This window comes from Gossypium hirsutum, chromosome A13, assembly GCF_007990345.1.
Source record: "Gossypium hirsutum isolate 1008001.06 chromosome A13, Gossypium_hirsutum_v2.1, whole genome shotgun sequence".
Taxonomy (NCBI): domain Eukaryota; kingdom Viridiplantae; phylum Streptophyta; class Magnoliopsida; order Malvales; family Malvaceae; genus Gossypium; species Gossypium hirsutum.
The window spans coordinates 20,018,241-20,045,673 of NC_053436.1; the positions used below are offsets into that span (position 1 = coordinate 20,018,241).

Sequence of the window (27,433 nt, forward strand, 5' to 3'; positions counted from 1 at the left end):
GATCGATAGTTTCATAGGATAGGTGGGTATCCACCCTTGAACTGTCCCTTGTGAAATTAGATTTACTTTACTAGCTGACTAGTAGACGTGATGTCCTTGAACTATTCTACCGTTTGTGTAAACGATGATATACCTCACACAACTATCTTCCTAGTAAGGTTTTAGTTCTTGTGGGTATGTTCATATAGCCGTGAACATCTTCTGGTTTTGTAAGAGTTTTAGAGAACTATGTCCCAATAGTCTCCTCGAAGCGGCCCTACTTCACTTTCACATAGGTGGCTTTTGTTGCTCGCCTCACTGAAACACACAATGGTCATTAAAAACATTGCTTAACCTCTCCCCCTTTTTAGTCACTATTTACATCATAGGAAAAAAACTTGGGATAATAAACCCCCACAGTGACCTCCCAAGGTCTAGGCAATCAGGTTGTCCCTTTGAACCTTGATCTTGGGATCTCCAGTCAACTAGGTTGGGTTTTCCTTCACATAGTGCCTTTAATTTCCATGGGCTTTAGTCCCATTGCTTTCAATGTTTTATCAACTTGATCTAGATTTAAACCTTTAGTTAGTGGGTCTGCAATGTTATCTTTTGATTTTACAAAACTAATAGAGATAACTCTATTTGAGATCAGTTGTTTAATGATATTGTATCGGCATAGCATATGTCTCAACTTACCATTATACATTGCATTCTTTGCTCTACCAATTGTTGCTTGGTTATCACAATATATGCATATTGTGGGCACAGGCTTTGGCCAGTCAGGAATATCTTCTAAGAAGTTTTGAAACCATTTTGCCTCTTCTCTTGATTTTTCTAGAGGTACAAACTCAAATTCCATTGTGGATCTGGTTATAGTCGTTTGTCTTGAGGAGTTCCATGACAAAGCTCCTCCTCCCAATGTAAAGACATATCCACTTGTGTCTTTGGTATCTTGAATATCAGATATCCAACTGGCATATGAGAATCCTTCTAAAACAACAGGATCTCTGGAGTAATGTAATTCATAGTCCCGAGTATATCTGAGATATCTCAGTATCCTCAAAATTACTTTCTAGTGGTTTTCCCTTGGATTACTTGTGAATCTGCTTAAACTACTCACAATGAAAGCATGATTTGGTCTAGTGCACCTCATAAGGTCCATTAGACTGTTTATGAACCTATCATATTTCACTTGGTTAATGCTTTCACCTTTGTTTTTGGACAGATGTTGGCTTATATCTATTGGAGTTCTAGCTATACTAGAATTATCCTTGTTAAATTTCGCAAGAATCTTGTCCACATAGTGTGACTGAGTCAATATGAGACCTTTAGATAACCTTTTAATTTGGATTCCTAAAATTACATCAGCTAGTGCCATATCTTTCATGTCAAATCTTGAATTTAACATGTCTTTGGTATGCTTTACCATTTCATTGTTACTTCCAACAATGAGTATGTTATTAACATGTAAGCATAGGATTATATATCCAACATTGGTAGTTTTGACATACACACATTTGTCACACTCATTAATCTTGAAGCCATTTGTCATCATGACATTATCAAATTTTCATGCCATTATTTTGGTGCTTGCTTAAGTCCATATAAAGACTTCACCAATTTACAAACTTTCCTTTCTTGTCCTAGAACTACATGACCTTTAGGTTGTACCATGTAGATTTCTTCATCAAGATCTCCATTTAGGAAAGCTGTTCTAACATTTATTTGATGTATTTCTAGATTCCGCAATGTGGCAATTGCAAGTATTATCTTTATAGAAGTTATTGTAGATACTGGAGAAAAAGTATCAAAGTAGTCAAGGCCTTCCTTTTGTCTATAACTTTTTATAAACAATCTAGCCTTGTACTTATGAATTGTTCCATTTGCTTCTATTTTCAGTTTGAAATTCCATTTAGAATTTAATGGTTTAATTCTCGGAAGAAGATCCACTAATTCCCATGTATGATTTTGCATGATGGAATCCATTTCCCTTTTAATAGAATCTTTCCATGATGTGCTTTTGGATGATCGTATAGCATCATTATACGTTTAAGGGTCAGCCTCTAGCATAAAGGTTAGAAAATTTAATCCAAAAGACTTTTTGACCCTTGCTCCTTTACTCCTTATTGGCTCTATCTCAGTTTCAGCCTTGTTAGGACTATTTTCATCTATAGTCTCTAAAGTTCGTTTTGTTGAACTTGAATCAACATTTCTAGCTTTACAAGGAAAGATATTTTCAAAAAATGAAGCATTCTTTGATTCCAATATAGTATTCTTATGAATGTTAGGATTTTTCAATTCATACACAAGAAACCTATATGCATTGGTGTGATTTGCATAACCAATAAAAATACAATCCAGCATTTTAAGACCTATTTTCATTTTCTTTGGTAATGAAGCCATTACCTTTGCAAGACACCCTCACACTTTTAAGTGGTTGTAGGAAGGCTTTCTACCTTTCCATAACTTATATGGTGTCTTGTCCCTTTTCTTATGGGGAACTTAATTTAAAAGGTAATTAATTGATAGAATAGTTTCCCCCACATGTTTTGTGATAACTTCTAGCAATGCGTTCATCATTTCCTTTAGAGTCTAATTTTTTCGTTTGGCTACTCCATTTGATTGAGGAGAGTATGGTGGTGTTACTTCATGAATAATACCATGTTGTGCACGTTGTTCACCAAATGGTTCGACATATTCACCACCACAATCGCTTCTTACCATCTTAATCTTTTTATTAAGCTAGTTTTCAACTTCTTGCTTATAGAGAATAAATTTCCCTATAGTTTCGTCCTTGCTGTTAAGCAAATACACGTAACAATATTTTGTGCTATCATCAATAAAGTAATAAAATATTTAATATCTCCTCCCGTTTGAACAAACTTTAAGTCACAAACATTGCTATGTATTAGATCAAGTAGTTTTATGCTTCTTTCAACAGTTTGAAATAAAGACCTTGTTAATTTTTTCTCAACACAAGTTTCACATTAATGTGAAATGAAGGAATGTGCTTCAAGTTAATTAATCTATGTAAAGTATCATAATTAACATGCCTAAGCCTAGCATGCCATAAATCAAATGACTTAAGCATATAAACAGAGGAAGATGCAACATTTTTATTCATTGTCTTTGCTTTTACAGAGATTGCATTAAGTGTCCACATGTTATTTAATACATATCCCTTTGCCACATACATTCCCCCTTAGACAAAACTAGCTTCTGGGATTCAAAGATCATCTTAAAGCCGTGTACACTAAGAAGTGTCCCAAAAACAGGGTGCTTGTGTATTTCAGGCATATACAACAAATTTTGAAGCTTGAGTTCTTTGCCAGAAGTCATCTTAAAAACTACAGTACCCTTCCCTTTAATTTTAGAAGTTGCAGCATTGCCCATATAGAGTTTCTCCCCATTTTCACAAGGTTGCAACTCAGAAAAAGAGTCTTCGTCACAGCAGATATGACATGTAGCACCTGTATCAAGCCACCATTCTCTTGGATTTGAATCAACCATGTTGACTTCAGAAATCACAACACATAAGTCCATATCTTCCACAACATTGATGGGAGTTTCCATTTTCTGTTAAGAAACAGAATCAAAATTAGAAAATTATCAACTTTTGTTAGACAACAGGAATCTAATAAAATTCAAAACCAAAGTTTATACGATCTAATAAAAAATACAATAAAACAATTCACCAGGTAGGTAACCCTGAAAGAGAGGTGGTGTACTTGGCATGCTTAAATACCAAATCTTTCAAAGAATGAATCCTAGACATGCATTTTGATATTGTCTTTTTAACTTTAACGTTGATAAATTTCCTTTTTTCAATTCTCAATTTAAAACCACAATTAGGACAAAAAAGAAACAAAAAATTTCCCTTTGATTTTGTTAAATGATAGAATTAAAGTTCTGAAAAAAATCAAAATCAATTTTGTTAAATGGCAGACTAAATCTTGAAACAAAATTAAGTAATTAAATCAAAAAAAATTCTGTTAAATGACGAGAACAAATCCTGAAACAAAATTATTTGATTAAGTCTTCATTTGGAAACAAATTAATATTGAATAAAATCTTGTTAAACGGCGGGAATAAATCTCAAAATAGATTTTATTCAATTTAATTTCTCGTTTTGGAAATGAAATAAAAAATAATAAAATTCGCTAAACGGTGCGAATAAACCCCGAAACATATTTTATTTTTATTTAAAAAACTTGTTTTTGGAAATAAAAATCAAAATTGGAATAAAATCCATTGAACGGCGGGAATAAGTCCCGAAATAGATTTTATTCACTTTTTTAGAAAATTAATTAAAGAATATTTTTTTCGCCTTGGTGTTTCGTTCGCCTTGGATTAAAGAATTTAAAAAATAATCTGATCTGTTTAAAGACTATTAGAAAAAACACGTTAGTGAAACAAAATAGATAAATATAAATATAAATATAAATATAAATAAATATTTATATATATAATGAAATATAAATAGATCAATTTATATTTAATTTGCGAAATATAAATAATCAAATAAAAATGTAACAAAAGTTGAAATGAAAAAGGAAGAACAGAGATTTTACGAAACGTTGAGGCTTGTGAAACACAGTTATCTTAAGATAGTTTCGGTCGCTCCTACGGTACTTGGAGAAATATTGGTCAAATGTCTCTGAGGATATAAAAACACAAAGATCAAAGCAACAGCACATTTGCAGCGATCAACGAACAAACAATGCCTTTTTCTATCACCGGGAATGTTTGAGAAATATGGAGAGGAAAAAGAATAATTTTGAGAGCAAAATAATTTTGGTATGAGAAAATATTAGAATGCGTAAAAAAAACTTCAGAAAAGATAGCCTTTTGTAGGCACTGAGAATGTTGGAATTTTGGAAAATTTCCACAAAGTCTACCATTAAGGATCCAATAAATAAGATAAGTGTCCTTATATAACCATATTATGTCTATTGAGGAAAAAATAATTTCGTGTTGGGCTAAAATATCCACAAGCCCATTTGGGACCAACTGGTCCAGATATTTCCCGTCGCCCACGTCGTGCAGGTGCACCCCAACCCCGTCGGGTTTGGACATGCACCCCTTGTACGCGAGGCAAGGTTTCAAGCATAATCATTCAATTACCCTTCAAGGGGGTTCACATATGTATACACATCTCACACTTGGTATTTAACCAATGTGGGATCTAAGTTTTTACTTTTCCTTAACATATATTTCCAAGTAGCCTACTTTGAGCATCAATTTCTCATTCATCACTCAACCATTTTGAGCATATGATATACCATTGTAAAGGTCTCATGGAGTAGAATATGAATCCATAATATTATGATTCAACTCTCCACCTTTACCTATTGAGAATATGCCTCAAAGTTGCATAAAAATGAAAATTTTCCAACAGTACATATGTGATTAGAGGGTGATTAGAGGGTGATTAGGAGGGTTCAAGAACACAATCAAAGGCTAGAAATAAGTGGGCAAGATTTAAGAAACAAAACAACCCTTTTCTTGCAGATACGGGCACGCACCGCCACCCATGGTGGCAAAAATTGGGGCTGATTTAAATACGATTTAAAGACCAATTAAAAAGTTGAAAAAATATATTTAAAATCAGAGAACTTCCCCCAAATTCTAGATATATAAATTTAGGTTTTTAATTAGAAATATTAATCAAGAAATTGAAGAAAGAAGAGCTTTTACCCAAACTAGTTGAGAGAAATGACAATGGCACTTTCTTGGCAATGTTCGGGATTGCTCTTGGAGTGCAAGATTTTAGATTTAAGGTTGGTTTAGATGAGGATAAATGGAAGCAATAGACTAAAGGAGATGGTGCACAATCTTGATGCAAAAAGAAGAAGAAAGAGATGGTAAAATGGGAGGTGTAGGCGACGACAATAATGGAGGAAAGGTAAAAAAATTAAAATCAAAGAGAAGGAGAGGAAGAGGGGAACAACTAAGGCAGTGAAAAGGAGGATGAAAGATTGATTATTTGTGAAAACTTAATACTGATACCTAGGTTTACTAGGCTTGGACGACACACACATTAAAACAAATGGTTTTTGTCAAAAATTAAATTATTTGCAAGAGAAGGAATTTGAACTTGGGACCTCCAACTAACTTTCATGCTTACACATTTAACAACTAATAATTTAGCTAACTCCTTATTTTTTTTATACATATTTACATTCTCATTAAGCTAAATTTTGGGATGTCATAATACCTGAATCATTCAACCAAGTCTTAATGACGCCAAAAGCCAAAATTTGGATGAAGTTTGTATGTTCAAAAATCTGGCCCACAACTGATGTGTTCGACATTAATCTAGTCCACGCTATTGTAGCATATGAAATTTTACAAAAGAAGCAAATATGTAATGGTATGAGAATATATTGGATTATGGTTCAATATGCAAAAAATCTAGAAAAAGGGATATTCTTTCCTCATCTGATAACAAACTTGTGTAAAAGAGCAAGAGTACCTATGAAGTGAATGGATAAAAAAATGAATCCTCCAAAGAAACTTCTCAGAGATGATGGTTATAAACAGTTTGTCATATTACAAAAAAAAAAACAGAAGGAGGAAAGAAGAAGAAGACTTCAAGAAGATGATGAATAGATCAAAGTAATGTATTAGTTTTTTTAGGAGTAGATAGCATTTGGGAGATTCAATCAATTTTCCTTGTTATTAGTATTTTATTTGCTTATTAGGGTATTATAATTCGTTATAATTAATGGATTTAAATTATTAATAAAATACCCCTGCAAAGTAGATGCACAACAATTATGAGCTTTCAACGAGCAATGAAGAAAGCACCAACCAATAGTTAATGGAACTATCATGATCAATTGGGTAACCTTTTTCTTTATCTTTCTAGGGGCTACGCATTGAGGACAATGCGTTTTCTAAAGTGTGTGGGAGGTAACATGGAAAATTTCTTTTAAAGTTTTATGCTTTTCTTAGATTTTTGTTGTCATTTGTGTGCTTGAGCTTCTAGAAAAACAAGTGATTGGTTAGGAGCATGTACATAAATTGCTTATAATTAAAATAAATCTGGCATGAGGATAGGTGGCTTTAAATAAAAAGTTTTAGACTACTAAGTTCTATATATTACACTATAAATAGACATTAAAGTAATTGAATGTACCAAATGATATAAAGAATACAAGGAAATGTGTGTAATATCTAGTTTTTCAGTGGTAACAGAACAATGGTTTCAGGACTACAAATTTCGATATGTGAAGCTGTGTTTTATGGTTTAGTCAATGTTTGTGGAGTTACATTAGGGTCGTATTAAGTTTTAGTGAAGAAATTTTAATGTTTACTTAGTTATATTAAGAAAAAAGGACTTAGTTGTAAAAGGTTCAGAATCCGGATATAATTGAATTATAATGATTTGATATTTTTGATAGACAATTAATGGCCTCTTTAGTTGTTAATTTATAAGTTTAAATCTAAGGGTAAAATGGTAACATAATAAAACAAAACTAAAGAAAACTAATTAAAATTAGTATAATCATCTTCCACAAGGGAGCAACTAGAAATTAAGGCGTTAAAGCACCATTTTTATCAAGCTTGATGTTCGAATATGTTCATTGCTTGCATGTAAGTAGTTTCCAACCCGTTTCTTGTGACTTTTATGTTTTTAGAAACGTTGCAACTAGGTCCAACTAACCAATAGCTTCGTTTTTGAAACTGTCAAAGATTTTTGATGTTACCATTGATGAGTTATTGATGTTCATGATGTTAAATAATAGATTTGATTTATTAGTTTTTGATTATGAGTATTTTATAAAGTGGTTTTGTTAATTTTTTGAGTAAATGCTTAAATTGATTAAATATTTAATATTTCATGGTAATTTCATAATTAGTGAATAATGGTGGACTGCTCTAGGTTAGAATGAAATTTGGTTAGCCTTGGGAAGTTGTGAAATTGGTTAATTTGGAAATTTTTAGTATAGAGACTAAATTGTGATAAATGTAAAAGTTAAGAGTCTTATACATTAAACTGTGTATGAAATGTATGTGAATTTATTAGAATGTGTTTAATTACTATATAAATTAGGACACAAGTCATAAAGACAATAATCAAAGAAAGGGAAAAATTGCGTAGTCCTTACGTTTGAATCGCAAGTGGATCGTAGGTATGTTCACAGTATTCCAGTATGTAAATGAAATTTACTTCTGTTTTATATTTTTGTTTTCTAGCTAATTCATTTATATATATATATGAATTTACTTTGGTACCCTGAATTGCATATTAGTGCTTATGATTGTACTTCGGTACCCCTGAATGCACATACGTGCCCCTGATTGTAGTTCGATACCTTTGAATGCACATACGTGCCCTTATTTGTACTGCGGTACCCCTAAATGCACATAGATGCCCCTGATTGTACTTCAGTATCCCTAAATGCACATACGTGCCCTTATTTGTACTTTGGTACCTCTGAATGCACATACGTGCCTGTGATTGTCTTTGGTACCCTTGAATACATATACGTGCCCCTGCTTGTACTTCGGTACTCCCTAAATGCAGTATAATGTCTCAGCATTTCACCATTTATGCACTTAAAAGTTTGAGTAATTACTTAATATGTGAATCAAGTTTAATTATATTTAGAGTAAATGTTATACTATGTCCTTACTAAGCTAAGTAAGCTTACAGGTTTTATCGGGTTGTTTTATAGATAATCATTGCTGAGATTTTTGGAAGGATCGATCAACCAGATCACACTATCCATCTAAGTTGGTAGTTTTTGCATCTTATTTATGGGTAGTGGCATGTATATATAGATGAGTATATGAGTTTTGTGAATGTTGATAGATGTAGTCAATAAGTGAGATTTATGGTTTTATTATAGTACATTTTGTAATGATGGAACAAGTATATATATAATGAATAGATGAGTGCCTTTATGTGTAGTTATTGAATGATGTGGTTTAGAGTTATGGTGTGATGCTTTATTTTGTAATGAAATATATAGTGAGTGTTTTGATTGGTTTTTAGACTATGTTTTGGTATATGTTTTAGTTTAAAGCTTTGTGGTTTAAATAGCTAAATATTAGTTCAAATATAGCAAAATTTAGTATGAATGTGAATAATGAATGTTTAATGCTTTGTTAATATATTGTAAAATATAAAATGTGGTACCAATGAGGGTACATTGGTTAGCCACTTAAGAAGATTGTTTTGGCATATTTTGAGCATGATTTATTATGTTTTGAATAGGTGAAATGGCTAGTAATTGGGTTGCTTAGTGTCCAAGTAAGCATGATTTGGTAAAATTGATATTTAAGGTTCATTTTGCTACACACGGCTTGGGACTTGGGCTGCCACACGGTTGTGTGCCACACACGATTTGAGACACGGCTGTGTGTATCAAGTCAATGAGTCACACGGTCTGGCACATAGCTTGCGACACAACCATGTGTATTTACTTAAAGAGTTACATGGCTTATGACACGACCATATGATGAAAGTCAGTGATCTACACAAGTAGAGAGATGGGCTGGGACACCGCTGTGTATCCTAACTTCGAATGCCCACACGGTCTAAGCTATGTCCCACGGCTTGGACACACGGCCGTGTGACCCCTGCATCTCAAATTTTCATGTTTTTCCTTAAAAGTTTAGTATTTGTCTCAATTTGATATGTGAATGTTTCTAAGGTAATTTTAGGGCCCCATAAACCCGAATAAAGGCCCTTGTGCATATTTATTCTATGATATGATATACGTTTATAAATTAATTGAATATTTGTTACAGAATTAAGATAAATTGTTTGTTTGGTTCTGTAACACTCCGATCCTTAATCTGGTAATAGAGACGGGATATGAGTGTTACATCTATTTGTATTAGAGCTACGATTTAGTCGATTCTAGGACTAACGTAGCGTGTATAGAGTTTAGTATATACAAGCCACATATACCTTGTGGTAGTGTGATGCTTTTGATCCACTCTAATATTGTATTTTCTTACAGATTCAATAATGTCTATGAATCGAATCGGTCAGTAGTTAACGAAGCTGAAAGTAATGTTCAAGGTTCAAATCTTAAAACAAGTAATAGTGCATCGGTTCCATAGTCTTTTTGTGAAAAGATAAGAAATGTGTTTCTTGGGATGATGAACTAATAAATCCTATAACTCCACAACCTCGACCCCCTACTGTGCCTCATTCGGACCTTTGTGTCCTCAAAATCCTGTATCAATGGCAGTTACTCTATTATCCTTAGATAAAATCTTGAAATGTGGAGCGGAAGAATTTAGAGGCAAAGTTGACAAGGAACCCACAAAATCTAAGTACTGGTTAATGAATACGAAAGTGTTTTTGTGAAATTGATGTGTACTCCTCAAGATTGTTTAAGATGTGCTGTGTCGTTGCTGAAAGATGAAACATGCTCATGGTATTAATTGAGATTTCTTCCAAATTGAATTCAAGAAAATGTATGTTAGCTGATTGTTTTTTGATAAGAAAAAGAAAGAATTTCTTGAACTAAAATAAAGAAATCAATCTATGGTTGAGTATGAACGAGAGTTTGTGTAGTTAAGTAAGTATGCTCGTAATATAGTGTCAAATGAATAAGAAATGTGTATTTGATGTAAAGATAGGATGAATGATGACATTCGTATGTCGATGGTGACGTTAAAGTTACGGGAATTTGTAAAACTTTCAAAAAGAGCTCAAAAAGTTGAAGAAATCTGTAGGAGTAAACAGCAATCAGATTTGAAAATTTGAGATTTTAACAAAAGAGGGATGTTTAAATTGTAGGAGTAAACAACAATCAGATTTGAAAGTTAGGGGTTACAATTTTCTTGCTAGTTTTATGTTGTTACCTTTTGATGATTTTGATCTCATTTTGGGAATGGATTGGTTGTTTGGGAATGATACAATAGTGAGTTGCCAAAGGAAACAAGTTAGGTTGAAGTGTCCGAATGGTGAATTGGTTTGTGTTAGGGCAGATGGGACCGATTGTACTAAAAATGTAGTTTAAGCATTGTCAGTTCAAAACTTGATTAGAAAAGGATGTGAAGCTTATTTAGCTTACGTTTTTTATTCAAAAGTGGCAGAATAAAAAATCAATCAAGTGCTGATAGTCAAAGAATATACTAATGTTTTTCCTAAAGAACTACCTGGGTTGCCACCAACTCAAAAAATGGAATTTGTGATCGAACTAATGAGTGGAACAGCTTTAATTTCAATAGTACCATTCATGATGGCTCGTACAGAATTGAAAGAGTTAAAAGTATAGTTGCAAGAGTTGTTAGATCACAGATTTATTCAGCTGAGTGTGTCACATGTGATGCTCTAGTTTTATTTGTGAAGAAGAAATATGGGTCAATAAGACTATGTATAGATTATCGACAATTGAATGGAGTCACTATTAAGAATAAATGCCTGTTACCTCATATTGATGATTTTTTCAAGTAATTAAAAGGAGCTACAATTTTTTCAAAGATTGACTTGAGATTAGGATATTATCAGTTGCGAGTTAAAGAGCCAGATGTACCAAAAATTGCCTTTAGAATTAGATATGGTCACTCTAAATTTTTGGTGATGCCATTTGGTTTGACTATTGCTTTTATAGCATTCATGGATTTGATGAATAGGGTATTTCAGCCATATTTAGATCTGTTTGTTGTGGTATTCATGGATGGTATCCTGATTTATTCACTAAACGAGTCAAATCATGTTGAACATTTGAGAGTTATGTTGCAAACTTTGCTTGAAAAACAACTTTATACAAAATTTAGTAAATGTGAATTTTGGTTATGGGAAGTCAGTTTTCTAGGACATGTTATATCTGTTGATTGAATTAGGGTTGATCCAAATAAAAAACCTACGATCATTGATTGGAAAATTCTAAAGAATGTTTTTAAAGTTCGAGTTTCTTAGGCTTAGCTAGATATTATCGATATTTTGTTAAAAACTTCTCCACTATAGCATCTCCAATGACTAAACTGCTACAAGAAGATGCTAGTTATGTTTGGACTGAGAAATTCAAGACAAGTTTCGAGCAGTTGAAGCTTCATGAGCGAAACTACTCGACACATGATTTGGAGTTAGCTGTAGTTGTTTTTGCTTTGAAGATCTGGCGACATTATTTGTATGGGGAGAAATGTCATATTTTTACAGATCATAAAAGTTTGAAATACTTAGTAACTTAGAAAGAATTGAATTTGCGTTAGTGTAGGTGGCTCGAATGATTAAAAGATTATAATTTGGTAATTGACTATCATCTTGGGAAAGTTAATATCGTTGTAAATGCTTTAAGCCGGAAGTCCCTATTTGCTTTGAGGGCAATGGATATAAATTTGACATTAGAGCGTGACAGTTGTATTTTGGCTGAGTTGATAGTAAAGCCGATATTATTATCGAAAATTCAAGAACTTTAGAAAGACGATTCAAATTTATTGGCTAGACTCAATTTAGTGAAAAGTGGTCAAAAGAGTGATTTTTGAATCGGTATTGGTGGTTGTTTGTATTTTTGAAATCGACTGTGTGTATTGAATGATTCTAGATTAAAACGAGAGTTGTTGATTGAAGCTCACAATAGTGTTTATTCAATTCATCCTAGAGTACAAAAATGTATAATGTCATCAAATGAAGTTATTGGTGGCCTAGTATGAAGCAAGAAATAGCAAAATATATGTCCCGATGTTTAGTTTGTCAGTAGGTGAAAGCCAAACATGAGGTACCATTGGGTTTGTTGCAACATTAATGATTTTTGAATGGAAGTGAGAATGAGTCATGATGGATTTTGTTTTAGGATTACCTTTAACTCAGAAAAGAAAAGATTCTATTTGGGTTATTCTGGATAGGTTAACAAAATTGACTCATTTCATACTTGTTAAGAATGATTACTCACTTGAGAAATTTGTAGAGTTATATGTTGATGAAATAGTAAGATTGTGTGGTGTACCATTATCGATTATATCATATCATGATCTATGATTTACTTCCATATTTTTGGGTAAGTTGCATGAAACTTTATGCTTGAAGTTAAATTTTAGTACCAGTTTTCATCTGCAAGAAGATGGTTAGTCGGAACGAATCATTCAGATTTTAGAAGATATGTTGTGGTGTTGCATCATTGGATTAGATTCGAGGGTAGCTGGGAAAAGTATTTTCTTTTAGTTGAATTTGTAAATAAATTGTTATCAATCAACCATAAAGATGGCTCAGGCTTTGTACGGACGTAAATGTAGAAGTCTATTCTATTGGTTTGAATTGAATAAGAACAAGTTAACCGAGGTTGATTTAGTTAGAGAAACCGAAGAAAAAGTTAGGGTTATTCGAGATAACTTGAAAGCTGCATTTGACCGTCAGAAATCTTACGCTGATCTAAAAAGGAAAGATATTGAGTTTTCTATTGGCGAAATAGTATTTTTGAAAGTCTCGCCATAGAAGAAAATGTCAAAATTTGGCATAAAGGGGAAGCTTAGTCCTCGATTTATTGGGCAATATGAAGTTCTTGAAAGAATAGGATTGGTAGCATGTCGTTTGGCTTTACCTCTAGAACTTGACAGAATTCATAATGTTTTTCATGTTTTAATGCTTCAGCGATACCAGTTTGATCTGTCACATATTTTTTGTACGGAAGAAATTGAATGACAGACCAATTTAACTTACAATGAAGAGCCTGTGGGAAGCTTGGCTCAAGAAATAAAAGAGTTGAGAAATAATTCTGTACTGTTAGTTAAAGTATTATGGCAACATTATACGTTTGAAGAAGCGACATGGGAAATAGCAAAAAAAAATGAGGTCTCAGTATCCAATTTTTTTGGTAAGATTTTCGAGGACGAAAATTCCTTTGAAGGGAGAGTTGTAATATCCTAATTTTCAGTGGTAACAGAATAGTGGTTTCAAGACCACAAATTCTGATATGTGAAGTCATGTTTTATGGTTTAGTTAATGTTTATAGAGTTACATTAGGGTCGTATTAAGTTTTAGTTAAGAAATTTTAATGTTTACTTAGTTAAATTAAGAAAAATGACTAAGTTGTAAAAGGTTCAAAATCTGGGCATAATTGAATTATAATGATTTGATAACTTAAATATCAAATGAAAGAGGACTTATGAAGTAATTAGTCCATAAGATTTTGGATAGACAGTTAAGGGCCTTTTTAGTTGTTAATTTATAAGTTTAAATCTAAGGTTAAAATGGTAATTTAATAAAATAAAACTAAAGAAAACTAATTAAAATTAGTATCATAATCTTCCACAAGGGAGAAATAAAAAATTAGGGTGTTAAAACACCATTTTTATCATGCTTGAGGTTTGGCTATGTTCATTGCTTACATATAGGTTATTCCCAACCCGTTTCTTGTGATTTTTATGTTTTTGGAATTGTTGCAACTAGGTCCAGCTAACCTATAGCTTTGGTTTCAAAACTGTCAAAGATTTTTGATGTTACCATTGATGAGTTCTTTATGTTCATGATGTTACACAATATAATTTATTTGTTCTTTATTGATTATGAATATTTTATAAAGTGGTTTGGTTAGTTATTGAGTACATGATTAAATTGACTAAACATTTAAACTTTCATGGAAATTGTGTAATTAGTGAACAATGGTGTACTGCTCCAGATTGGAATGAAATTTGGTTAGCCTTGGGATGTTGTGAAATTGGTTAATTTGGAAATTTTGAGTATAATGACTAAATTGTGATAAATGTAAAAGTTTAGGTAAAATGTATAATTAATGAAAATTTAAGGATTTTTTGCATTAAATTGGTTATGGAATGTATGCAAATTTAATAGAATGTATTTAATTACAATATAGATGAAGACACAAGCCATAAAGGCACTAATCGAGGAAAGGGAAAATTTTTGGAGTAGTCCCTATGTTTGAATCGCAAGTGGATCGTGGGTATGTTCATAGTATTTCAGTACGTAAATGAAATTTACTTGTGTTTTATATTTTTTTTTCTATTTAATTCATTTATATATATGAATTTACTTTGATACCGTGAATTGCGTATTAGTGCTTGTGCTTGTACTTCGGTACCCCTAAATGCACATACGTGCCATTGTTTGTACTTCGGTACCCCTGAATGCACAAGCGTGCCTGATAGCACTAGAAAGAACATAGGTTTTTCTCCTTACTTATTGGTTAAATTGTTCTCAATTAGTTATCCTTAGCATACATTTTAGCATTTTTAGTGTAGTAAATTGCATTTTATAACTCAGTGAATCCTAGCCTATTTTATCCTTAATTTTTGCTATCTTATTGCATTAATGTCGTTGCATGAGTTAATCCCAGATTGCGTCCAGAATTGTCGTCGCACCTGATAGCTGTCCGGATAAGAACCAAAATTACGTGAGCTGTCCAGTCTGGTATAACCAACCTATATGTACAAGGACAAAATAATTTTGAAGAGAGGACACATGTACATAAAAGGTAGATGTGAGAAGAAAAAAGGAGTTTTTTTTCTCCATCATCATTTTCATCATCTTACCTTGAAGCTTGCAGCTATGGTAGCTTAAGCCTCTAACGGGTGAGCCAACATGAAAACCAGATGCAAACTAGCTCCTGGCGAGGAGCTCTAAGTGTGAGACAAGAGGGAATAGAGAGATTCAATCGAGGTGTCTAGGGATAGTATTCTCCATTCGATTCTTTCTTATTTCTTTCTAAATGCTGGTGATTACTCTTTGATTTCTAATTATTTGGAAGTACTGGTGAATTCTTGGTGAAATGTTATTTTATTTAATTTTGCTTTTATTGTTTCATCTTGGGGTTTTAATGTTTTTAACACAGAAATGTTATTGTAATCACTGACACTGGAAAGTGCAGTGACAGTTTAAGGCAACAAGCATTTCAACGAAAGTTGAGTGAGGATTAAAGGGATTTAGTCCACTTGTTCTTAATAGTGTTGTATTGCCATCATCGAAAGTTGAGGTTAATATGCATGTTTAAGTCTCAGATTAAATAGATGAGTAATGCTGTGTAAGATATACATTGAATTTTATTGCCTCGACAATCACGTTTACTTTTATACCTTGTGAGCACTTAGTATTTTGCTGAAGATTCATGTTGGGGATCCCAGTTTAGCACTATCATCCTTTAGTTTATTGTTTTCAAGTTATTGCATCAACAACTATCCTCGCAATTTATCCTGTTTATATCTAGTTCTTGCGCCGGCATTAATAGACAAAATGCTACCATCCCTGTGGGATCGATATCTGATAGACTCACATCTATCTACTATAACTACATTGACAGTGTATGCTTGCACATTATTGCTGTGACGTTAAACAGTCGATCAAGTTATTGGCGCCGTTACCGAGGATGACTTTTGTTTGATGTTTATTTTTATTTTTCTGTATGTTTTTGCACTTTATTTTCCCTATATAATATTTTGTATTCATTAACTGGTTTTTCTTTGTTGCTATTTCTTTAACTTCAATTTAGGTGTTTTATGACCCCAAGAAATTTGGATTTTCTTGTCGATTTTGATCCAGAATATGAAAGAACTATTTGGAGTAGACTTTGAGAACAAATAAATATGGCTCTACCAGGGAACAATGCAACCATACCCCCAATGCAACATCAAAATGTTAATAACCCATTGTTGTCGCAAGATGCTCACCTACAAACTAGGACTATATGAGATTTTGTAGTACCTGTTTTGGACGATGTATAACCAGGAGTTGTTAGGCCAGTAATCCAAGTTGGGAATTTCAAACTCAAGCCAATAATGTTTCAAATGCTGAATTTTAATGGACAATATTCTGGACTGCCACATGAAGATGCGAGAGAACATCTTAAATCCTTTTTATTGATCTGTGCTTCCTTTAGTCAACAAGGCATTCCTGATGATGTTTTGAAGATGCAATTATTTCCTTATTCCTTACAGGGAAGAGCCTGTACTTGGTTTTTTTGACTACCTGCCAGATCAATTACTTCTTGGGATGCACTAGCAACACAGTTTGTTTTGCTATTGAACCCACCGACAATGAATGCTCGTTTTCGAAATGATATTGCTACTTATCATCAGCTGGATGATGAAAATATTTACACCACATGGGAACATTATAAAACTTTACTTCGATGTTGTCCCATGCATTGCATTCAACTAGAAACACAAATTGAAATTTTTTATAATGAGCTGAATTCACATACAAGGAATCTTGTCGATACATCAACCAATGGACCTCTGCTGGATTGTACTTATAATGATGCTGTGATAATTCTTGAGAGAATTGCTCAAAATGATTATTGATACCTTATATCCAGAGCTGCACAAGCAAAAATTACTCTAGGAGTTATTGAATTGGATGCAATAACTGCACTGACTGCTTAAGTTTCTTCTCTCACAAACATTATTAAAAATATACAAAGGACGAGCGGAGTTGCACCTATACAAGTCGCTCAACAAGTTAATGTTCCTACCTTTTGTTGTGAGATCTGTAATGACAACCATAGCTGATAAGATTGTCCACAACATGAAGAGAATGCCTGTTATATTAGTAACATTCGCAACAATTCTTATGGAAATGATTACAACAACTCTGTACGCAACCAATAGTTTTGGGGAACTCAGAATGCTAGAAAAAATGCTGTGACATTCAGATATGAGAATACATCTACTCAGGGAAATTATAATCCTAGGAAAGGGAACTACAATCAACAATAGTATAACTACAATTAGCACACTCAGATGCATCCACAACAAGGCCAGACACATCCACACCAAAATCTAATGCAGCCACAACACTCTTCAATACTGAATGAGCATGTTCAAGGAATTGACAGCAACCGTATACTCAAGCTTCTACTTCTGACCAGTTAGCAATTCTTGAGGCATTAATGGGGGAGCATATTACTCACACGGAAGCTATTGTACAAGGGAATTCATCTTCCATTTGAGCATTGGAAGTGCAATTTGGACAACTTGCTTCAAATCTTAATACTTGACCACCAGGTGCATTACCTAGTGACACGAAAAATCTTAGTCCGAGGGGAAAGAACATTGTAAGGGTATCACTCTTAGGAGTGGTAAACAAACTAGCAAATCTTCTATCGACTCTACTGTAGCACCTCAAGATACGGATGGAGTAATCACTGGTGAGAAGGTTGAATCTGAAGAATTTGTCGATGCATCAGAAAAAGAAGTTCCACAAATTGTCACTCATATTCCTACTGTCCGACCTTCAAAATTGTCGACGTAATCAAGGGTTCGATGCCAGCCAATATATCTCTACCTTTACCTTTCCCACAAAGAATCAGGAAGAATGAGCATGACAAGCAATATCAGCAGTTCCTGGACACACTCAAACAACTTGTAACATCCCAAAATAGGGCCTTGTCGGAATAGTGGTTTTGAAACCATAAATATGATGTTGAAATATTTATTTTATGATTATTATGAGGTCTAGAATATGAGTATATGTATGTGTTAAAGTTCCATGAAGAAATTCTATGAGTAAGGTGTCCAATTGGAAATTAAGGACCAAATTGAATAAAGTACAAAACTTGGATTCTAAAAGAAATTTGTATGAAATTGATTTAGATTATTAATTAGAAGTCCTTAAAGAGAAATTTTCCTAATTTCTAAGTTTTTGGACAAAAATAGGCATTGTATGGATAAAATTTGAAAGAAAGGGCTTAAGGGCATTTTGGTCATTTGGCTAATTAATGAAATAAAATGGGAAAATAAGCCAAAACTCAGCTCGTCTTCTTCACCATGTTGCAGAAATTTGAGAACCACCGTAGCTAGGGTTTCTTTACTTTTCAAGCTCAATAGTAAGTGCTCCCAAGCCCCGTTTTTAATGTTCTTCGTATTTTTAAAATCCCGGTAACTTACTCTCTCCATTTCTACCCATAATTTTGAGCTAGGATTCATGTATGTAAAGTGACCCATGTGTGACATGTTTATTTTTTGATGATTTATGGAGGAATATGAAAGTTGGATGTGTGTTAAACATCTTTTTCTAGGTGATTTTCATGAAAAACCCCTAAAAGGACCTTTTTACAAAAGGTGTAAAATATGTGGTAGATATGTGAAATAATGGAAAAATGTGGGCTGCCATAAGAGGAAAGAACATTCGGCTAGGCTTGGGTAATGTATAAATTCATGCATTTCATCATACGAGCCTAGGGACGAAATCGTAAAAAATGTGAAAGGTTAGGGGCAAAACGGTCATTTTGTCTGGGTATGAAATTTAGACGTGAAAAGAATAATGTGAGGTATTAATGATTCATTTTTATTGTTATATGCCCCGAGGAACAAATTCCAAAGGTCGATCGAGGAAAATGAAAGGTTTCGGAATAATTGAGACGCAAACCGAAACGGATACCAGGTAAGTTTGAATAACTTTAAGTAAACTATTAATATGCCTAGTTACATGTGTTATGAATGTATGATAATTGGTTATAATGATGGCATGAAAATCCATGAAGTATGTTAATAATAATGAAATGATAATAAATGTCCCGGATGATAATAAATGTACCAGTTGAAGTCAAAAGGGAAACTTAATGGATAAACCATGGCTTACATGACTGGAGATCTTGCATGTGTTGTAGAAAAGGATTTACCCCAGACGGGTAATCCATTGATCTCAAATATAGGAAGGATCTAGCGCGGACTGGTGTTCCTTGAGTGATCGAGCCTCCTGAAGAATATGTGTGCATTGTGGATTTAACCCGGACGGGTAATCCAACTAGGGTCTAAATTTAGCCCAGACTGGTAATTCAAATCGAGCTCATTATGGGTGTTTGCCGTTGTAAGGGATTTAGCCTAGACTAGTAATCCCAACATCACCCTATGAGTTTACATTGTGGGGGATTTAGCCTGGACTGGTAATCCCGCTGTATGATGTGAGGTTCGCGGTAGTGCATACTTGAGATGATTGCTCTTATGACTTGACGGTAAATGGATAATCCATCGAGACTTTTGAGAAACTCAACGGGATTAACATGAGATATAAAAATGAAAATGTTGAATGATGAGCTCATCTAAGACAAATTACATGGTGCATTGTTATGAGACTAACTTGTTGATTGAGTTCATGTGATAGGGAAACTATTTCATGCTTGTTGGTTTTATTACCTAATATGGTTGCATGCTAATTAATCAGTAAGTTTACTTTCCAGTTATTCAGGCTTACTAAGCATGTCAATGCTTACCCCTCTCTTTTCCCTGTCTTACAGAGCTCGTGGACTCACAAAGATTGGGAGACGGTTGGAGAGTCAACACACTATCATCTTGTCTAGCTTTGGTATATAGATACTCTTATTTTGTTCAATGACATGTGTAGGCCTTTTGTTAATTTGTTATATGTGTCATTTGATTAGCCAATATGAATGCTTATAAAAGTATACATATTCACTTGTATATGGCCATGGAAATTGGCTCATGTTGGTGTAGGTTATGACTTGCCAAATTGTGCATGTTATGTTCTAATGTTCTTGTGATGATTAAATATGGTGTATTACAATTAGTCATATGTAGCATGAACAAATCACATAGGGTGGTTAGGCCACAATTTTGGCAATGAGTTAAGATAACGAGCCAATCTTAATTGAGTCACAAGTCATGGAAATCCTTAAGATAAAGGGGACAACCTAGGATGTATAAAGACCGATGAGATGAGGTTTACATGCAATGAGGTATATTAAGGTCATTTAAGAGTATAATTAGACCATGTTAAGTGTTATTGGAAACAATAAGTGGATATGGTTATTAGAGGGTGACCTAAGGCTTGGAAAATAGCCTAACAAGGTCCATACGGGTGGACACACCAACGTGTGTCTAGGCCATGTGTGACACACGGACCGCCCTATGGGCGTGTGAAATGGCCGTGCATCCCCTGTACCTAAAAATATTAAGTTAGAATGCTTGGTAGTAAGCACACAGGTAGAGACACGGCCGTGTGTCTCAACCGTACAAAGGGCACGGCCTAGCACACGGGCGTGTGTTTGGCCGTGTGAAAACCCCTGTAGGTTCGAAATATAAAATAAATTCAATTAATTCCACACGGGTAGGAGACACGGGCATGTTCCAAAGCACACAGGCGTATGGATTGCCTATACAAGGGCGTGTGAGGCTTAACTTAGAAAATTTTTCAATAACTTTCTCAAGTCCTCGGTTTAGTCTCGGACCTTTCTCAATTATGTTTTGGGCCTCGTAGGCCTATAATAAGGACACTAAGATGTTGTTTGATTGGATTCAAATTGGAACAAAATTTTATAACCCGTATTTCCCAAAAATGTTCGAGTACATGTCTGGTAACGCCTTGTACTTGATCCCGATCTTGGGTATGAGTAAGGGGTGTTACACAACTCCCGATCAACATTCCTTTAGTGGATGCTCTGGTACAAATTCCAAGTTATGGGAAATTTATGAAAGACCTCTTGTCCAAGAAGAAAGAGCTCATTGATATTGAAACTATTGCACTCATAAAAGGCTGTAGTGTTGTTTTGACAAACAAGTTGCCCCTAAATTGAAAGATCCTGGGAGCTTTACCATCCTATGTTCAATTGACAGTCATTATTTGGGTAAGGCTTTATGCGACTTGTGAGCTAGCATTAACCTAATGCCATTATCTACTTTCAGAAAGTTGAGAATTGGTCACATGAAATCTACTGCAATGGCATTACAACTAGCCGATCGATCCTTGGCTCAAACTGAAGGGCAAATAAAAGACGTCTTAGTTCATATGGATAAATTCATTTGTCTGGATGATTTTATCACACTTGACTATGAGGCAGACAAGGAGGTTCCTATAATCTTGGGACGACCATATTTAGCCACCGGCTGAACTCTGATTGGAATTTATAAGGGTGAATTAACCATGTGACTTAATGATGAGTAAGTCACCTTTAGTGTTTTTGAATCTATTCAATGAAAGGACAAAGAAGAATGCCATACTATCGATGTGCTAGATGATCTAATTATGGAAGATTTCAATGACCAAAACACATTACTTTCTGAAGAGTTTGCAATGACATCTGATGCCGAATGCTTAGACAATTGTGACATCATGGTTGAAGCTAATAATCTTGAACTCAAGTATAGATAGCAGATTGAATCCTTAAACGTAGCCACCAAAATGACCCCAATTTCCAAGCCATCCATTGAAGAAGCTCTCACTCTGGAATTGAAACCACTACCTCCTCATATTAAATATGTCTTTCTCGGTGATCACAATACTTTTCCAGTTATTGTCTTCGCAATACTAGATGTAATTCAAGAAGAGAAATTGGTCCATATTCTCAAGAAACACAAATGAGCTATTGCTTGAAATATTGCCAATATTCAAGGTATTAGTCATTCTTTCTGCATGCACAAGATCAAGTTGGAAGATGAAGGTAAGCAATCGATTGAATCGTAAAGAAGATTAAACGAGAAGATGAAGGAAGTTGTCAAGAAGGAAATCATAAAATGGCTTGATGCTGGAATTATTTACCCGATTTCTGATAGCAATTGGGTAAGTACAGTGCAATGCGTACCTAAAAAAGTAACATCACTATGGTTTGCAATGATAAGGATGAATTAATTCTTACACGTATTCCCATGAGATGGTGAGTTTGTATGGATTATCGCAAATTGAATGCAGCCATAAAGAAGGATCAATTCCCACTTCCTTTCATCGACCAAATGCTAGATCAACTTACTAGAAAGACCTATTATTGCTTTTTAGATGGCAATTCTGGGTTCAATCAAATTGCTATTGCACTAGAGGATTAGGAGAAAACAACCTTCACCTGCCCCTTTGTTACTTTCACTTTTCGCTGTATGCCTTTCGATCTTTGCAATGCACCAGCCACATTTCAAAAGTGCATGATGGAAATATTCATAGATATGATTGAAGACTCTTTAGAGGTTTTTATGGATGATTTCTCATTCTATAGGAATGATTTTGATCATTGCACTGACAATTTGGATAAAGTACTGAAGCGATGTGAGGACACACATCTTGTTCTGAATTGGGAAAAATTTCATTTTAGGGCAACTGAAGGTATTGTGTTAGGACACCGCATCTCTAGTCAAAGGATTCAAGTAGAAAAAGCTAAGGTGGAAATCATTGAGAAATTACCTCCACCAACAAATGTGAGGGGTATCTGCAGTTTTTTAGGACATGCAGGGTTTTACCGAAGGTTTATTAAAGGTTTTCCAAAAATTACAAAGCCCTAATGTTCATTGCTAGAATGGACTCAAAAATTCTTCTTTGACGATATATGTCTAGATGCCTTTATTCAGTTAAAAAAGAAGCTAGTAAATGCACCCATTATCGTTGCACCCGATTGGTCTCAACCTTTTGAAGTTATGTACGATGCAAGTAACTTTGTTGTGGGTGCAGTTTTAGGACAATGAAAGGGAAAAATATTTGGCGCCATCTATTATGCTAGCAAAATTCTTATAGAGGCTTAAGTCAATTATACCACTATAGATAAAAAATTACTCACTGTAGTCTCTACTTTCGATAAGTTTTGTTCCTATCATGTTGGTGCAAAGGTTATGGTAGTCATTGATCACGCGGTGTTGAGATATTTCTTTGCGAAAAAAGATGCCAAACCAAGATTGAAACACTAGATATTACTGTTGCAAGAATTTGACATCCAGATAAAAGACCGTAAGGGTTCAGAAAATCAAGTTGCAGTCCATCTGTCTCGAGTGGAAGTTGGCAGCAAAGATGAAAATATACTTCAAATTGTCGACGCATTCTAGATGAAAAGTTATTTGCTGTAGATGTAACTCATTGGTATGTAGTGTAACACCCTTAATCTATATTCATTGCCGGAATAGAGTTACGAGGCATTACCGAACATATCAGAACATTCACATATACTTAAGCATAACATAATCAAAACATATAATAATCATTCACAATTGTCCCTTACATAGGTCTATGAGACCTTAAACATGCTTTAGAAAGGGGTCGGGACTAAATCGAGATCATAAAAAACTTTCAAAACTTAAACATTTTTCAAAGTTATAAGGATCACATGCCCATGTCAACAGGCTGTGTTCCTCACACGGCATTTGTAACACCCCTATCCCGTAACCGTCGCCGGAATAGGTAAGGGGCATTACCGGACTTGTAACTCATGTCAGAACAGTAAAATTTTGAACTTTTTCTTGAAATAAAGATCATTCATTTAAATAAGTACTAAGCACAGCCAGGGATAAAATTTAAACTTCTCTAAGTAAACATTCAAAAGATGCCATTTTCGCATGGCTTATATACATTAACCAAAAATATTCTTCCGCCACTAGTCTATTCTATACATGCCATAAGATAATCCAAAACGTAGCAGTACCAAACAATGGATAGTGATAGTGTGACTAGTTGCTGATGATCCCCGAGCCTGTAGCTTCCAAATGAGATCTATAAAACAGAGGAAACAGAGTAAACGGAGTAAGCATTACAATGCTTAGTAAGTTTTAAGCAGTGTCAACAGATAACAATCAAATTATAACATAGTTGTTCGTATTTTTATTTCACTCTTCCTTCGGGCATACCATCCCTTTACCGAATATGCACATCTCATCATATACAATAGGCAGATAAACTTTCACATAAAAGTGAGCTCATGTGACATAGATATATCGTATGATTTCACATAACCTCTCACACTGATCCGATGTCACATAATCATAGGAATAGTCTCATAGATTGCTCTCGTATGCATCACATAACTACCTTATGATTTAGTGCAAATCAAGCTCACATATAAACTTGGAGTACATACCTGTTTAACCTTTCGCATTGAATATATTTATAAGCAATTCTTATTACGAAGTCTTATAGCTTTAACCTCTACTCGGATTATCGGTAAGACCTTTAGCTCAGACGAAATCTCCACACGAAGTTATCGGGTCTTACCCGGACAAAATCTCCACACGTAGTCATCGGGTCTTTAGAGCTCGGATATAGTACGAGCACGAAGCTTACGGACATTAATCAGTGATAATATTATCGCATAAAGCCTACGGGGTTTTAACCCGGATATAGTACTGACACAAATGCCCTTCGGGACTTATCACATTTATACACTTTCACATCCATCAGGTTGGCCACTCGGCCCTGTCACATATATACACTTTCACATTCATCACATCGGCCATTAGGCCTTATCACATATATACACTTTCACATTCATCACATCGGCTATTAGGCCTTATCACATATATACACTTTCACATTCATCACATCGGCCATTAGGCCTTATCACATATATACACTTTCACATTCATCACATCGGCTATTAGGCCTTATCACATATATATACACTTTCACATTCATCACATTGGCCATTCGGCCTTATCACATATATGCACATTCACATTCATCACATAAAATCCTAAATCAAAATATAAATTTTCATGTATTCACATCACAATTGTCCAAATATACTTCACATACCACACATACTATCATGTATACACTTTATCTTGGCCGAATCTACATCAATCATTTTCCAATGAATAATTCAATTTCACGCCACACTATCATTTCATATTTGAATACTCATATATCGTTTTACAATATCACGATTTAGAATTCACGTATGGGTTTAATCAATAGCTTATGAGCAACTAAAACAGTTTTATCCATGTTTACAACAAAATCACATATTCACTACGAGCTGTTTTTCCTGAGCAATAGTCACTAAATTATTCGTAAATGGAGCTACGAAACTCCAAATGAAGTGCTGTTAATTTTCCCTGAAAACAGACTCATATATATTTTATCCATAAAATTTTCAGAATTTTTGGTTTCGCCAATCAATACCAGATTTTTCTTAAAGTTTCCCCTATTTCACTGTTTGACTATTCTGACCACTCTTCACTACAAATCAAATTTCTCATTGTAAAAAATTCAAAATATGTTCTTGTTTATTTAATTTGAAACTAGACTCACTAAGGAATCTAGAATATAAATTTTGTCTTTTAAAAATTTTTGTACAATTTATAATGATTTTCTAAAAACAGAACAGAGGATTACAGTGTCATTCTGCACTATCTTACACAACTTTAAATATCTCATTATCGGAAATTAATTTTCTTACACGGTTTCTTTTATAAGAAACTAGGCTCATTAGGATTTAATTTCATAATTTATTCAGCCTCTAATTCAACTCCAATAATTTATGGTGATTTTCTAAATTCATGTTACTGCTGCTGTCCTAAGCAGGTTTATCACAAATTTACTCTTCTGACATATCCTTTTAGCACTTCATAATATCATATCCATTTGGCAACATATCATATCAATAACTTAACTATACTTCATAATAGCCATTAGGCTATATGCATAAAAATTTACAATAGAGTTATGATTCTTTTAATATGTGCTTAACATATCATACTCAATCACATTATAGGCTTTAATACTTAAAACTTACCTCGATCGCTAATGTACGTCAATTCCGACTATTCGACCACTTTCCCTTTTTCTACGATCCGACTTTGTTTCCTTGAGTTCTTGAGCTAATGAACCAAATTTAAACTTATCACATCACTATTGTGTAAAACCACATTCGATTATATTATAATTCGGTTAGCAAGAAATACACTTATTCCTTATAACATTTAGCTTCAATTTCTAAAATAATTAACTAAAGCCGAAATACCATGTAAGGGTTCCAAATATGTAGCATTTGTCTTATTTACAAGTATCTATGTCAAAAACCCTTATTAATGACTTACAAACTATTTTATTAGTATCATTATTCACAATCTTGTTCGGTAATACGCATATAAGCATATAAGCATGTCTCTCATCTTTCCTCGAGTAGCCGAATGCCCAAAATCTTTTATAACCACAAACATAATTTTTCTAAGGATTATATGCCACAAAGCTCTTAAATTAACCTCAACAACATCTATCAAGCTTATCCATAAATTTACTTCTTACAAACCGTACACTCAAGCATATAATTAACAATTATTCTACTAAATGTTTTTGTCCACACTCGGCACTTAAATATACATAACACCCTAGCCGATAATCACTTAGCTTCGAGATCACCACCTCAATCATCTCAACCACAACATTCATTTTCTTACTTCTCATCATGGCCGAATACTAACCATGCCTTAAGCTATTTCTCTTTCCATTTTTTAGTACTTTATAACTCATCTAACAACTATTTCAAAGCTAAAACTCCAACATCCAAAATTTAACACATAAAATCCTCAATTATTACATGGTTCTATTAATTGTAAGCTCTATTTCAATGTTTAAGCATGAATTACAAATTTTGGACATCATTTCATAATTCCAAGCAAGTTGCCAAATGCAACCTTACTAAATTTTCATGGATTCAAATCATGGATTCAATATACCATTACCATGAAATCAACAACCAAAAATTCATAGACAATTTAGGAAAATCACATTACAAATCTCAAATTCAAGCAAAGACCATGGCCGAAATGCACATATAACCACATAACAAAAAAATATTGAACCTTTGGTTGCCTAACTAGCTTAACATCCATC

General features: G+C 33.9%; 1 protein-coding gene across 1 annotated transcript; it reads right to left on the reverse strand.

Moving 5' to 3' along the window:
• Positions 1–1,557: 1,557 nt before the first annotated feature.
• Positions 1,558–3,552, reverse strand: LOC107894615 (uncharacterized). Its single transcript, XM_016819873.1, has 2 exons — positions 3,174–3,552; positions 1,558–1,772 (listed from the first exon to the last, which is right to left on the reverse strand). Exons 1-2 carry the CDS (start codon positions 3,550–3,552, stop codon positions 1,558–1,560), a joined length of 594 nt encoding a protein of 197 aa, XP_016675362.1.
• Positions 3,553–27,433: the final 23,881 nt, after the last annotated feature.